The following is a 16,727-nucleotide window of genomic DNA, read 5'->3' on the forward strand; positions in this document are numbered from 1 at the left end:
AATAACTTCCAAAATAATTTTCTAAAATAGCAAAACCTGAGCACTAATTTTTTCTAAAATTACAGAACTATAACTACAAAGTAATGCCATAACACATTCATAAAATTCAACAAGAACCCACTGTGTTGGATAAGAAGAAATGAAATAAATGATCAATTCAAAGTGCAGTTTTAAAAGGAAAATAATAGAATCATCCTTGATAAATAAATTTCCTAATTTCACTATATCATATGGACAATGGTCACCTGACTGCATTAATACCTGGGCAGTCAACAAATTATTACCATCTTTGGTGAAGGCGGGTGACCTGCCCCGCAAAGCATTAGACGCTACCTGAGTCCTATCCATGTTCCTTCTTTTACTGTACATAAGACATGCCTTTTGCTCCACTACTCTGTATTCCACTGAAGAGGATCAGTCCGTGATCGAAATATATGGATATCATTTATTTCATTTATTCTTATCCAATACAGTGGGTTCTTGTTGAATTACAGAACTATGCTTACCTTTGAAAGGTCCTTGTGTGTCAAGACTTGTGTGAAGAGTTCATGCATGTTTCTGAAGAAACTGCCCTCATAACAATATTTTCTTCATAGCTGCCTTACACTGTAAAAAACTATGAAAAGTATGTCTAATTATTCCTCCATTACTAAAGAAAAATTTATTATCTTTAAACACAACCTTTAACCCATAAAAATGCATCACAATCAATCATTTCACTGCCCTGGATTTTTTTTTTTTTTTTTTTTTTTTAAGAAAATGGCCACCTCAGAAGTCACTCAGCAGAGAAATTTTATGGAGCTGTTTGGAGTGAGTAGAACAGTGTAGTGTATCCTGTGTTTTCTGTGGTGGTTGTATCTAGGGCATTTAGTGCCTGTTGGGCTGATTTCTAAGTGAGTTTGGTGAAGAAATTAGACTGCCTCTTGAGGCAGTACTTGCTTTGTGATGTGTTGCATATACAGTAAGTCCTCGTTATACAGTACATATGCATTCCTGAAAACCTTACGGCAAATTGAAATTACCATATACCAAACCCATTATAACATGTAATAATAGGATATGGCAGACATACCTTCTCCCTGCTCTTTCCTCTTCAAAATATCTAGCAGATACCGTATCTGTGAATTTTTCTTACCGTAAATAGAATTGAGGGTAGTAATTACCAAATACCGTAACTGTGAATTTACTGGATAAAGAATTACCGTATAAGGAGGACTCACTGTAGTAGATGTTTGTGTAAAATATTATTGGAATTATTTTCATGTCCAGAGTCTTGTGTGACATTATATGAGGGGTGGGTGGGTTCAAAGACTCGTCCATAGAAGTGTGTGGCTCTCACTGTCATGTGCTGCTTGGCTCTCACTGTCATGTGCTACTTAGCTCTCACTGTCATGTGCTGCTTGGCTCTCATTGTCAGTATCTACACAAAAACTGATAAATAAACAACCTCTTCAAGAAAGACCACCAAAGTCAATACTTCACAAACATCCCCTCTCAACATTAGCCCTACCAAATAATCCTCTAAAGAGAAGTAAAAAATCAGTCAGTCAGTCAGTCAACATGTTGCCCCTAATCTCTATTGCAGGAGACCCACAGCCCCAGGTAACTGGCAATGGCCTCCAGGCATGCCCATAATTCATTCAGGCAAAGAATTTTTGTGTTCCTATCTTCTGTATGGTGGTTGCATCTAGGGCAACTGTTTTACAGTACCAACACAAGATAGGCCTGGCCACAGATCCAAACTGCCCTACATGCAACCACTAAGATTGTGCTCTGAATACAGAGATTTTCCTGTTGGGCTGATGTCTGTAGGATGTTGAAGGTTGTCTTGTGTTGGTTACAGTTCCAGTTTTTTGTGTACTGGTTTGTGTTTTTAAGTCTTATATGTTTTAAATGGAATCATTTGTGGCATGTGTTGGATTTGATGGGCACGTGTGCATAGTTAATGTGTTTTGTGCTGGTGAGGCAAGTATAGGAACCTGGGTTGGTTCCTTGTTGCCAGCTAATAGGAGATATGGGATAGCAAGTGCTAGTTTACTGACCTTCCTGAGCGAAAAAATAGGGATATAAGTATTGGAAAATGTTGGATGTAATGTGTATGTCTCTGGTCCATTACAGTGACCAGGTGCCAGTTCCATGAGGCTGGTAGTATAGTGTATTCACTTGTGGGCTTCCTGGACAGCTCCTACAAGTGAGACCTCTCCATGAGGGAAGCATCTTCCTCCTCTTACTGTCCTAGGACTCCAGCTATGCAATCTCTAGCAGGCTGGACATAGCAGCACCTTTTTATGTCTATCTCAATCTTTTTTGGTAGTATGTCTCAGGACCTAGTCAAAACCTTTATGCAAATGGGTACCACAGCCATTCTTTTTGGTGGGATTACTTGTTGAATCATTCTAGTGCCTGTTGAGATGTTTGTGAGCAGTGTATTGATGGAGTGGCACTCTTTGAATCCACATAGTTTATGGGAGGTAGGCAATTTTGTTTTAATTCTTCCTGTTACCATTCTTTCTATCACTTAGGATGGTGTGGATAGTAGTGAAATTGGTCTGTATGATACATGTGGCCCAAATATAGGATGTTTGGGCCACATGAGTTTCACCTATGGGCCTGCAACCTAGGTTTGGGCCACAGGACAAAATATGAAAATATGTTTTTGTAATGGAACTATCACATTTCCTACCACAGTATAATATTTACATTGCAGCATAAGTACATACATGTACCAAGGACTTTTTCCCCCTTACAAGGGAGGTAGCCAAAAAACAAATGCATAAAATCCACTCCCACCCATTCCATCCCCACATACTCCACTCCCATTCACCCTCCTCCCTTCCTCTTAGCTTGGCTCCTCCTGGATGATGGGTCATCCCTGCATCTTGCTCAGTGCCCTGTGTCAGAGGCAATATAACAAGACACAGCACATCCACAGCAAGGTCGCTTCATTTAATTGGCGACCACCCCCCTCCATTACCTCATGCAGAAAAAGAGAAGATGGGGAGAAATCCCTTCAAGCTGTGTCAAAAATATCATTCAAATGTACTACCTCCCCTCCCATCCCCCACTCACTCCCTTCCATGCATCTCAAATTCCTCCATACACAACCATTCTCCACTCACACCTATCTTCTGTCTTCTCCCTTCCTTCCTCAACAGACATTACCCTCTTTCCCAATACCCCTTTTACCTCATACATCCATCTCATCCTTGGTCACTCCCTCATGTTCACTCCTTCCACACCTCTTTTACTAATTTTTCTTAACTCATTCTTTTCATGTGTCCAAACCATCCCAATAGTCTTTCATCAACCTTATCTCCCAACTCTCTTTCCACCCCAACTCTCCTCCTCACCTCATTTCTTACTCTATCCAGCCAAGTAACCCCTGCAGATTAGGCTGCCCACATATTTTTTTCTATCTATATGGATGATGTATCATGTGCCCAAACATGATATATCCACTAATATATATAATATATATATATATATATATATATATATATATATATATATATATATATATATATATATATATATATATATATATATACACACACACACAGACAATAGGCCCTCAACATTCGCGAGAGTTGGGGACTGAGAACTTTGCGAAAGTTTAAAATTCGAGAATGTTTGATGTGCATATTACATGTATATATATGTAACAATAATGTTTACTTAACAATAGGGTTTCCTTTACCTTATATTAGGGTTTCCTTTACATACATATACCAAAGCTTTTTGGTATATGTATGTAAAGGAAACCCTTTACCTAACAATAATATTTCCTTCATCAAATAAACCTAATAATTCATAAAAACCCCAAAACACTATGAAATATTGCAAATGTTATGGCTTAATAGTGGTGGTGGTGGTGGTGGTGGTGAATGTCTGGATGAGATGATGTGGAGTGTAACTGCATTAATTGGGGAGTCTAGTGCCTGGGTTGAGGTTCTGGTGGGGCAATAGGGGTAGCAGCAGGCCTCCTTGTGAAATTCATTGTGATTGGCTACTAAAACCGTTTCCTCTTCATGTCATCAAAAAGAGTCTTGTAAGGAGCAATGCTCCTATCAGTATTGCTCATCAATGCTCTCACCATTGATGGATCTATGTCATACAATAATTGTTTGAGTTGTGCTGTCATCCTCATTGCTTCCCCCAGCTTTTCAAGAGTGAGAGCTTGAGGGTGATCAGCCTCAGCAACACTATCTTCCTCTTCATCCTCACTGTCTGACTGCACAATCTCTAACAGTTGATCATCATTTAAGGCCATGGCATGTTCTTCAACCAGTTCCCTCACCTCATACTCCTGCATGTCCTTGAACCCTTCACCACCAATTAGCCTAGCTAGCTCCACTGTCTTCTTCGCAGCATCATTAACCTCCTGAGGACCAAAGCCTGTGAAATTTCACACACACTCTGACCACAGTGCCCTCCAACCACCACTGACTATCCGAGGGCACTAATCCTTAACCCCTTCGTTACCGACCCATCAACCTTACGTAAACAAATGTTTCAAACCGTCCCACAAATGGCTGGAGCCTTATGTTTGTAAACACAGACACTTGCCACCATGTGGGTAGAAATAACCCAGAAACCGAGGCCTTGAGAGCCCTCAATACACACAGCTTATAACTGTAACAGGTGCGTGTCACGGGGAGCACGCTCAGTTCCTGGTGGGTGCACTCAACCGTGACACGCAGGTGTCACAAAACACACATCCGGTACTCAAGGGGTTAAGGCACTCCTGCACAGTTGAAAGGCAGTCAGCAATAGTGAAATTTTTCCAATACTGAATGACACTCAAGTCAGAGGTTGTATCTAATGCATGCATCTGCATGTGTAATAGGCTTTGAAGGCAGCTACCACACCCTGACCAAAAGGCTATGAGGGAGGTTGTGTTTGGCAGCATAAACACAACCTCAATGTCATCGCACATTCCATCAAGTGACACTGGGTGACCTGAAGGAGGCCCTTGTAGGTATGCCCATACCTCCTTCAGGAAGCAGTGGTGGAACCAGTCAATAGTGATGGTGTTGGTTGTCCATGCTTTTACATTATGCATCCAGAACACTGGCAGTAAGTTCTTGTTGCGTCCCATAAGTGCTCTGGGGTTAGCAGACTTATAAATAAAGCCTGGCTTGATGATGTGGCCAGCAGCTTTGAACCCTGGTGACAAATGTCCTGGCAGGCATCTCCTTCAAAAAGAGACCTGTTTCATCCATATTCCATACCTGCTCAGGCCTGCATCCCTTATCTTCAATCATTTTCTTCAGAGCGACAGGGAATGCAGCTGCCGAAACATGATCTGCTGAACCTAATTCCCCACACATTTTCAAACTGTGCAAGGAAAAGTGCCTCTTGAATCTATTAAACCATCCTTTACTTGCTAAAAATTCAGACTGGGTGGGGGCAGGACGGTCTGGTCCTGCACTGGAACTAGCCTCTGTACTGTTGCTAGCCTTATCACTCGTTACTCTGTCATACAATGCTTTTCCCATTGCACAAATCATATTACTATCAATTGAATTGCATTTTTTGTTCTGGTCTGTTAGTCACATATATAAAGCATTTTCCATCTTAGATATAGCACTGCTTCTTACCTGCAACACTTGATTAGCAGAAGCAGTAGATGTTAGTGCTACCCTAATGTTCGCTTCATTTTTCTTTATTGGACACACTGTGCTCTCATTAACATTAAATAGCTTTCCAACAGCAGAATTGCTCATATTACCCCACCCTACACTTGTCTAGCAACTTCACCTTCTCCTCCAAATTCATCAATTTATCTTTTCAGAGTAGAATCGTCACGAGAGGGTGCTGCTCACTTGGGGGCCATAGTTCACCCCACACACACATGAACTGGAGGACACAAACACACACATGAACTGAAGGACACACAAAGTTATAGCAGTCACTTCGAGCTGACTGAACTGCCACCTGAACAAACAAGGCAATAACTGAGACAGAGTGGCAGACTGGTGGGCTAATGGTGGGGGGGATGAGGGAGAGAGGGTAGTGATTTGGTGATAGGCTGCTTTGTTATTTTATCGCACAAATTTTGGTGGCAGATTGGCAGGCTGATGGTGGGGGGATGAGGGAGGGAGGGTAGTGATGCAGTGATAGGCTGCTTTGTTATTTTCTCATGTACATACATACATACATACATATACCAAGGCTCTTTCCCCCTTCCAAGGGAGGTAGCCAAAAAGGGAAAGGCATAAAAACACTCCCACCCATTTCATCCCTAAATACACTCCACACCCCTCCCACCCTCCCTCTCATCTGAGCACCTCCTGGATGACGGGTCATCCCTGCACCCTGCCCACCGCAAGACACAGCACATCCACAGCAAGGCCGCTTCATTTAATCGGCGACCCCCCCTCTCCGTCCCCCCTTGCATATAAGGAGAGGACGGGGAGAAATCCCTTCGGGCTGCGTCAAAATTTACTCACACATACTACCCCACCCACCACCACCCCCCCGCCCATTCCTCCTCATGCAATCACAACATCATCCATATACAACCATTCTCCACTCACCTCTGTCTTCCGTCCTCTCCCTTCCTTCATCAACAGACATTCCCCTCTTCCCCAAAGCCCCCTTCACCCCATCCATCCACCTCATCCTAGGACGTCCCCTCATGTTCACTCCCTCCACATCTGCCTTCCATACCTCTTTTACTAGTCTTTCTTCACTCATTCTTTCCATGTGTCCAAACCATCCTAATATTCTTTCATCAACCCTATCTCCCAAATCCTTTTTCACCCCTGTTCTCCTCCTCACCTCCTCATTTCTCACTCTATCCAGCCTAGTAACCCCCACCATACTTCTCAGACACCTCATCTCAAACACATTCAAACTCCTTCTCTCTTCTTCTCTTATGTTCCACGTTTCTGCCCCATACAGTGCTGTTGGCACAATCACTCCTTCATACAGTCTCCTCTTTGCATCCATTCCCAAATGTCTATTCCTCATTACACTCTTTAATCCACCAAGGCATTTACTCACTTCTCTCAATCTACATTCTACCTCCACCTTCACTCCACCTTTTCCTGCTACACTTGCACCCAAGTATCTAAAACTATCCACTTCCTCCAGTCGCTCTCCCTTAATGTTCACTTCCAGTACTGCCACTTTCACCCCTTGTACATCTCATGTGAATTTTGTTAAATAAGTTTGTGCTGCTGGAAACTCGTGAATGTGTGAACCTCGCGAAAGTGGAACTTGCAATTGCTGAGGGCCTACTGTGTGTGTATATATATATACATATATATATATATAGATATGTATATATACATATATATATATATATACATTTATATATATATGTATACACACACACACACATATATATATATATATATATATATATATATATATAATATATACTGTATATATGTAGGTATACATATATATATATAATATACATATATATATACATACATACATATATAAATATATCTATGTATACATATATATATATATATATGAATACATATACATATATATATATATACATATATATACATATATATATGAATACATATATATATGTATGCATATATATATACATATATATATATATGTATGCATGTATATATATATATATACATGTATACATATATATACATATATATTCCCTGTTGCCCAAACATTATATATCACATACAAGAAAATAAAAAATCATTCCCCACTGCCCAAGCATATCCCCTCCAAAAATAAACAAAAATAGAGAGAAATTATTCCAAGGGCCCAAGAAATATATATTTACAAGTTCCCTGTTATCTAAACATGATATATCACCAAAAGGATAAAACAGAAATAAAAGAATTTATTCTGTGGCCTCAAAAAGATTAAAAAAAGAAAAGAAAAAGTGAATTGTAATATTCTCCCCCCACCATACTGATCAACTGTAGAATCTCCACTCCAACTATACTCAACTGTAGAATTTCCCTGCCTCAAACACTGATCAACTATAGATACTCCACCCAAACTAATATAGGCTCAGTTAGGTTAGGTTAGGTACCACAAGCCATAATCAACTGTAGAATGGTAGGTTATGCTAGGTTAGGTCAGTTTAGGCTAGGTATCACAAGCCATATTCAATTGTATAATGTCCACCCCAGCAACATTCAAGTGTTTGTGAGGGGAATTTCTACAACGAATCCCAAAAAATATATATTACCCATAGCCCAAACATGATATATCTCCCAAAGTGACAGAAATTTTTTTTTATTAAAATGTATAAATAAATAAATAGATATCCCCATTGCCCAAACATGATATATACCCCAAAGAGATACAACAAATATAAAATAATTTATTCCATGGCCCAAATGTCCAGTCACCCCCGTCCCTAATAGGGATTAGATTACACAACTAGGGGCTCTGTCCCCTACCCTCTCTTCCAGGTATGCATTACCTAATTCAGGACTTGACATACTCCCTAAATCCCCAGATTGGGGTGTACATTACGACAATTTATGAAAATAAAAACTTTTGTACTGGTCTAAATATGATATAATGAAATATCATACAAAATATATGGATACATTAGACTTTTATTCAAATTCTGGATATTACTTTACTTTCCCACATAATTTTCATGTTCTATTTTTTTTTTTTTTTTTTTTTCCAAAAACAAATCTATTTCTCCTAATGAAATTACTGTCAACAATAAAAAGCCATAGACAAGACACATAGTTTATAGTAGAATATGAAGCATTTGACGGTTCAATCAATCCACTAGCATTGCCCCTGGTCTCTTGTAGAAGACCAGCAGCCTCCAGGATACTGGCAAAAGCCTCCAGTCAGGCCCATAAATCACTTGGAGAACTGATATTGAATTGTTATCAGGGGACTGTTGGTGTGGGCCATAGTATGAGGTGTTCTGTGTCTTCTGTATGATGATTGTATCTGGGGCGTAAAGATGAAATCAAAGGTGCCCATATCACACTACATATATGATAGAGGGCAAGTAGGTCACTCTTGTCAAAAAATAAGGAAGGACTTGTCTAGTAAATGCAGTCATGCTGATTTGTGGCTCTTAACAACCTACAAAACTTACATGCTTTGAATACAAGATTGTAAAAACTTAGTATGAAAGGGTGGGATTGAACTGGGGTCACTTCCTTCAACTTGTGTCGGCAGGACAGGTTATATTCGAAGTTAGGTTAAGTAGAATGAACCTTGAATGCAAACCAATCAAATTAAAAAAATATATAAAATAAGCCACCACCCCCATTAATTTATTCAATGTAATACTTCCTAAACTGAATTTAAGTTGTACAAGTTCCGACTGTACCTTTTCTTTTTTCAACACTTCTCAGAAGGCTGGCCTAATATTTTTTTAAATTGGGATAAGCACCTTTCCCTAGCTTTTAACTCCTGGGTTCGTGAAGCTTTACAAGGTTCATCAGAGTAATGAACATAGGATAAAATGACACTAACAGTTAATAATTTACTACATATGATAACACTTTTTTCAGTTTTACTTACCAACATGATTTCTGATACATGAAGGTTGTCAATTAGGCTTTCAGAATTACTCCTCAAATCATTTGAGCTGAAGCTGTTTTACTAACGTGAGCTGCATCAACTCCTCAAACTAATTTGTCACGAGTCACTTAAAAATCCCATGCACTGCAATATCATAACTCCTCATGCATTACTTTCAAGACATGGGTCTAATACTTACTCTTTTATACCCCCTCGTAAACTTATAAACAAACTTTGCCCTCAGCCATTTTGTCAACAAATCTAAACATAAAAGTTGAATTAATTAAACAAATGAGGGACACTATATTAAACATTTACGCCAATAAATAGATAAAAATCCACAACAAACAAACATTCTATTTTCCCTATTTTAATTGCAGTATTTGGCAGGTAAACCAAAGACTTCGAATTGACTCGGGTAGAGAAAGGGAAATAGGGTACAGATGCACCTGTTGAGTGAGACCGATGACCTAAAACCACCTGAATTTCCTTACGACTGTGACTGCGGAGAATTAATGGATTACCATTTTTAACTATGCATCAGTAGTTTGAAATAGAGCCTAATGCACATGGAAAATCAGAGGAAATTGACAATTCGTGATATCACATGAAACAATGTTTACATTTTTAATTAAAAACCCCAATGCGCGCAGAGTAGATTTACGTTTGTGTGCTATATTTTCACATGCTAGATTATTACAGGGATTGTTAATGTATACGTGTTAAATGATATTAACGATGAGTGTGTGTTCGTGCGTATATATTCACCAAACTATCACATGCAAATGATGGGCGTGGTTAGGTGTTAACGTGTTCGAAACGTTTTAATTGATTACGTTTTACAGTCTAAAAATTAACCCTTTATCGGTTCAAATACAGCAACCACGGCAAGCCGTAGAGGCGATATTATAGTATTACAGTATTTATTAGACAACCATAGTAGTGGCATTAGCACGCCTCACGAACTCGCGTGCCATTTCAGTAATACGTTTCCATTTTATCTATTATTTAATCAAATATATTCCTCTTTGTAACATCTTGTTTGCTTCCATGACTTCTTTTGAAAGTGCCAATAAAACCTCTCTTACAATATTAGCGGCTGAATTCTTGTCCCTGTTACCGAACAACCACCTTTGGCAAGGGAACATGTAGGAAGATGAAGAGGGAGCCAAAGTCTATTGATATTGTAGGATAATATCTCTACCGGTCTTGTAGCCGGTGCAATGCTTCAGGTCACTGTTGCCACTTTGTGGGATTTTCCCACAGATCTGTGGGACAAATGATCTGACGTGGGACTGGTTGTGGGGAGACCAATTTTGTTCTTAATTTGTGGAATTTTTTTGTGGAAATCCATACAATTTGTGGGAAATTCTATGGAATCAACAATTAGTCAGACAGATAACTAAGATTCTCCGTAAATAAGAGAATTTGAAAAAGGTCAGGTCTAGATTCCATACTCGCTAGTAGATGACGTCACGTCACAGGTGAGAAATGTAGTAACACATTTGTAAATCACAACTAACACCACAGTCGGACGAAAGAAAAAGTTGCGTAAGCGGAACTATATATTTCGATTGCTACCTGCAATCCTATTCAGTAGTACAAAGTGGCAGGGAGGAGGCTATCTTAAGTAGCAACCTCTTACAAAAGAAAGGGAACATGAGAAGATAAGGAACATCACTGCCCCAACCCTAGTTGACCTGAGGCTGACACGAGGTCGGGTCAGGGGGAGGGGGAGGAAGCTTGTTGACAATATTTTTGGTGATGAATAGTCCTGAAATGATGTCTGGGGTCCATTGACCCTTGGAAATATTCATCGTGGGCAGGTAATCAATTAATAAACGTCTTTGTGTTGTTATCACTTCGGGCAATGTCGGGTATTTTCGGAAGTTTCCGAAGTCCGATGTGACGGAAGACATTCAGAGGCCCAAATAAAACGCAATATTAGACTTCAAGCTTCTTTTATGGAAGAAAATTAAAATATCAAAACTTTATAACATTTTTTCAAGTGGAATGATGAATTATATAATATATAAAAATATTACTATTGGGTGGACGTTTTTTACATTAAAAAAGTTTGAACTGCTAGGAAAAGACAAGAGACTTGAATTTTTTTTTTATATAAAAATGGTCTTATTTTTATTTACAGCAGAACAATATTAAAATACATGTATGTGGAAAATCTCAATATTAAAATACATGTGTGTGGAAAATCACTTATTCTTATTTACAACAGCACAATTAAAATACATGTAGGCCTATACATGTAGGTGGAAAATCTCTACTGGTAAAAACACTTTATTTTTATTTGCAGCACAATTCACGTATACATCCTTGCATATGATCCCGTGACGTCATCTACTAGCGAGTATGGAATCTAGACCTGACCTTTGAAAAAAGTATTGTTGGAATACTTAACTAGGTTGTGTTGAATCAGTCAGTTCTAAATACTGGAACTAATTCTGTGGTACATAATATGGGTAAGCTGGGAATGGGGTGGATCATAGTTTGGTCCGTTTCATAACTCACGCGTCCTGGACGCGTCCATTTGACTCCATCACTCGTTTAGTCAGCACTCGGAAGGGATTGGGTAGGGGGGAGGAGGAGGACTACTTCTAACAATGAAGACACAGCCCAAGCGAATATGTTTTCTCCTCCCTCCCGGCGATAGGTCGAAAGCGTCATACGTTGTAGTACGGTCGACCTTCCCCGCGATAGGCCGAAAACGTCATATGTTCAAGTACGGTCGACCCTCCCCGCGATATGTCGAAAGCGTCATAAGTTCAAGCACGGTCTGGCCAGTAGAAACTCTCGACTCCTTTGTCAAGAGGCTCAAGTTGGAATCTTGGAACGTTTTGGAAGTCTCGCCAGAGGCTTACTTCACTCTACAGTTTCAGTTATACAGTAAGCTCTGTTGCTCAGCTGTTGTTAGTCATACCGGTCTGCAAGATGGCCGGTGCTTGTAGGACCTACTTTATTTGCTAGTGATAGTCAAGACGACTGACAAAAGTACAAGGAAATACAGTCAGAGGTACCGTCCATCATGGGAAAATGATCAGCGTTTTAAATGTAAAGACAAAAATTTCGAATCTGTTAAGTTACCTTGTTAAAAATAGATGAAGAGCATATACAAATAGATACATGTATGCTTTCCTTATATCCATTAATTGATTACCGCTGGATAATTTTACTTTACCAAGGTGTGGTGTACGCTAGGCTAGATCTACGTTTTCTCAGTGCTTATGTAGTCGTAATATAAATTACCGCAGGATGAAATGGTATAACTATTGTATGTTTATCAGAGAACTTTGACTTCTTGGTTTTAGGTTGGCTGCAGTCAGTCCCAGGTGATGCAAGCAAAGCACGATGCAAAGTTTGCGGAAATTCCTTTCAAGCGCACATGAAATCCGTGATTGGTCACTCTCTTAGCAAGAAACACGTGGATAACACTAAATCCTCTACAAGCAAGAGCTAGAGGTCCATCAAAGATGCTATGCGTCCCATAGAGAGAGATCCAGTCAAAATTGCTGAGCTTAGAATAGCAGTTTATATAGCTGAACATGCCTCAGCTTTATCAGTAGATCATTTGGGTAAACTTTTGCCTAAGTTGGATATGAAATCACGCACATTACAAGGTTTCAGAATGCATCATACTAAATGTGCACGTCTTCAGAAATATGTCATTGCTCCATCTTTTGCTGTTAAATTAAGAAATGAAATTGGAGACCAATTTTTTAGCTTGGTTGATGAGAGTACCAACGAAGCAAATATATCTTGCCTTGCCCTTTGCATTCGTTTTTACAGTACAAGTAAAAAGTCTGTAGTGGACACTTTCTATCGTCTACTACCAATAGAAAATGCTACAGCTGATACTCTCTATCAAACTGTTAAAAGATGCTTGGCTGAGGACGGCCTAGATGTGAAAAAAATTATAGGCCTAGGGACTGATGGAGCCAGTTCGATGATCGGTCGAACTCATTCACTATCAACACTTTTAAGAGTTGATAATCCTGAATTAACCCTGTTTAGGTGTGTGTGCCACTCCCTTCACCTTGCTGCCAGTAAGGCTTCTGAATGCCTTCCTATAATTGTTGATTTTGTAGTTAGAGATACTCATAATTGGTTTTCTACTAGTCCTAAGAGGACTAATGAGTATCAGGCTATATACAGAGTGTTAGAAAACAGTGTACCTAAGAAGGTGCCGGGACTGGCAGGCACACGCTGGATAGCAAGGTTGGAAGCAGTTAGTATAATTATCGATCAGTGGGAGGCTCTAAAGCTTCATTTTGACCTGAGTGCTTCCAAAGAACGTTGTTACACAGCGAAAACCCTGTCTGATGCATACAGAGATGACCAGAATAAATTGCATTTGTTGTTTGTCAGAAAAACTCTGAAAGAAATAGTTAGTGTTAATAAGATTTTCCAGTCACAAACTGCAGATGTCACAAAAGTAACAGAGGATCTCATTGCAATGTATCGTAATCTAATGAACATTGTAGTAAATGGAAAGCACTTGTCAAAATGTTCTGATGAAAACCTACCCAAACTTAGATTTCTGGATCATGTTGTGCCATGTGAGGCAATGAACTTTGGATATGAGTTCACCACATATGCATCTGCTTGTTCTTTAACTGTAGCTCAAGTTCACTATATCAAAGAGCGGTGTAAAGAGTTTGTGGTTGAACTCATAAAACAAGTTCAGATGCGCTTACCTGATAATGTTGAGATACTTATGATGTTGAAAAATTTCCATCCTTCCATTGCCACATCGCAGATTGACTCTGCTGCTCTGATTGGTGCTAGGTATCGGTCTACCTTTGAGGATCTAGATGGTCTTGAAAATGAATGGAGTTCAATGTGTCTTCAACAGTGGCCTAAAAGTTGCTTGGGTAATGTAGTAAGTTTTTGGACTGAGGTAAATGAAAGGGAAAATTCTGCAGGACAAAAAATGTTCCCAAACATTTCAGGCCTCGTACTGGCATTATTGTCCCTTCCATTTTCAAATGCCTCAGTAGAAAGAATTTTCTTTCAAATGAATGTTGTTCACTCGAAACTGAGAAATCATCTAAAGGTTAGGTCGGTAGAGGCATTGTTGCAGATAAGGTATGGGTTGGTTCATTATTATCAGTCGTGTGTAAACTTTCAGCCCACTGATGACATGATAAGAAATTTCGGCGCTAAAAGTTCTAGAGAGGAGGAGGAGGAGAATGTCATTAATCTTGATTTAATGCAGTAAGAAACTGAGACTGTAGGTAACTATAAATCTAATTGTTGTCATTATGAAGTTTGTATTGTAAAGTTTTGGTTGGCCTACTGTAGCTGCAGGCTGTCTACAGAACAGTCATAATGGAAAGACCTAGTTTTTAAGTTTATATAGTTGTTAAATATTAAGTAACTGTTTTTTTTTGTAAGGAAATTTTTTTAATTTTCTTAATCAATAATAAATTTATATGAAATAATGCTGTATTAATTTTGTGGGAATTTTCGTGGGATTTTAATTTCAGTTTGTGGAAATATGTGGGGGAAAAATCTTTAATCTGTGGGAATTCGCCTCTACAAAAGTGGCACTGCTTCAGGTCTCTGATCTCCCTAGCTTCACCTTCCCAACTTCGTTGTCGTCGCCTTGTAGGTTGGAACCGCATGTACTGCATACTTTCGATGCATTGTGTCCATCCATTTCAACGAAAGCTACTTATCTAATGCGATCTGCGTTACGGATAGCTTTCTTCACTTTGGTCATACTGATTACCGAGATCTTCAAGAATTACAAATATCGGCGTCGATTTACTAGGATGCATTTACCGAGATATTTTATGATATTTACCGAGATTTATAATATCTACCGAGATACTGTAAATTTCATTGTAAAAGACTAATCATGAATGAAGAAACCAAACAAAATGAAATAAATCCGTATCAAGAACATCGAAACTATTTATTTACCTTGCAAGTTTACCGTTTTGTCCTTAGAAAAAAAAAACGAAAAAGTTATTTTGGAAAATTTCCGAAAGGCTCTCTGCTGGAATTACGCTCCGTTTTATATAAACTAATCTACATGTAATATGTAGCATTAAATTCCACCCACCAAGTGGAGTGAGGACTAAGTCTATCATCGCTCTGCTCTGCATATTTATTTGAGACCTGCTTATATCAGGTCAATAATTATCGATATCTTGAAGAATTACCGAGAATGGGGTCGATTTACCGAGATGTGAATTATATTTGGGAATGTCCCCTTTAGAGCAACAGAGAGCAGGATGCCAAGTCCTATCCCCGTCCCGTTTTTGTCGCCTTTTACGACTCAAGTGAGAAAACTCAATAGTAGTATTCTTTTTCCCTTACCACAGGAATGCACTGTGGGAGGTTCTGCAGATATATGAGGTAGGAGGAAAGCTGTTAAGACAAGTTAAGAATTTTTACGAGAGTAGCAGAGCCTGTGTTAGAAATGGAGAGAGTAAGTGGTATGAGGTAAAGGTGGGACTTCGTCAGGGATGTGCCATGTCGCAATATGGCTGTTCAATTTATACAAAAATGGGGTGGTGCAAGAGGTAAATGCAAGGGTAATGACCCGGGGATTGGAGATGGTTAAAGAAATTTGAGAAAAATGGGAGATAAGCCATTTGTCGTTTGCTGGTGACACTGCATTTGTAATAGGATCAAAGGAGTTAAGGAAGTTAGTGACGGAGATTTGGAAGATGGGCGAAAGAAGGAAGCTGAAGATGAATGTGGGTAAATGTAAGGTGATAATATACACAAGGTTTTTGGTTTTAATAAATTTATTACGCCCGTGGGCGGCAAACAATAGTACATCTATCACAGCATTGTGTTAGAGGACATGTCATATATTACACCCATTCTTTAAATGGTATTACAAATTTCCTGGACAGTGGAAGGAGGAGGAGGTGGTTGAGGGGGCGTGGGGAAATACGTACCTCAAGGGAGTGAAGAATGGAGGAGGATGATAATCTCAGTGGGGAAGCCGAAGTCCAGGAGATTCGCATTACCACACGGGACCACGCGTGCTTCCTCACAGCAAGCGTGTATGTACGTAAATCAAAGAGGGGTGTGGGGACAACTCATAAAGATGACCGTCTTTGGGTAATGAAACCCAGAATTCCTAATGTGACTTTAATTGATAACTTGTTCAAATATCAAATATGGTTAGTATAGTCTGTAAATCCATGTGAACAAGTTGTATAGACACGGTAAAGGAAACATGGACTGGAGGT

General features: G+C 39.3%; 2 protein-coding genes across 5 annotated transcripts in view; one reads left to right on the plus strand and one right to left on the minus strand.

Moving 5' to 3' along the window:
• The window catches only part of melt (ventricular zone expressed PH domain-containing protein melted), an 87,060-nt gene extending 77,079 nt beyond the window's left edge, over positions 1-9,981 (minus strand). The window contains exons 1-3 of one of the 4 annotated variants that reach the window (XM_076207124.1): positions 9,852-9,981; positions 9,499-9,642; positions 507-616 (exon numbers count right to left, since the gene is read on the minus strand). In XM_076207124.1, the coding sequence (XP_076063239.1) occupies positions 507-554 (48 nt within the window). In that variant the 5' untranslated portion in view covers positions 555-616; positions 9,499-9,642; positions 9,852-9,981. Of the gene's footprint in view, positions 1-506; positions 617-9,498 lie in introns of all 4 variants that reach the window. The other 3 variants (XM_076207126.1, XM_076207125.1, XM_076207123.1) reach the window with 3 other exon arrangements.
• A 1,133-nt stretch (positions 9,982-11,114) lies between these two features.
• Positions 11,115-15,382, plus strand: LOC143037694 (uncharacterized). Its single transcript, XM_076206234.1, has 2 exons — positions 11,115-12,402; positions 12,825-15,382. The coding sequence occupies exon 2, from the start codon at positions 12,992-12,994 to the stop codon at positions 14,732-14,734; it is 1,743 nt and encodes a 580-aa protein (XP_076062349.1). The 5' UTR covers positions 11,115-12,402; positions 12,825-12,991; the 3' UTR covers positions 14,735-15,382.
• The last annotated feature ends 1,345 nt before the right edge of the window (positions 15,383-16,727 follow it).

The sequence above is a fragment of the Oratosquilla oratoria genome, chromosome 23 (genome assembly GCF_046742065.1).
Source record: "Oratosquilla oratoria isolate Oo_2021 chromosome 23, ASM4674206v1, whole genome shotgun sequence".
Classification (NCBI taxonomy): domain Eukaryota; kingdom Metazoa; phylum Arthropoda; class Malacostraca; order Stomatopoda; family Squillidae; genus Oratosquilla; species Oratosquilla oratoria.

Coding starts and splice junctions, on each gene's coding strand:
- LOC143037694 (XM_076206234.1), top strand. CDS start 12,992: ATGCGTCCCATAGAGAGAGATCCAGTCAAAATTGCTGAGCTTAGAATA.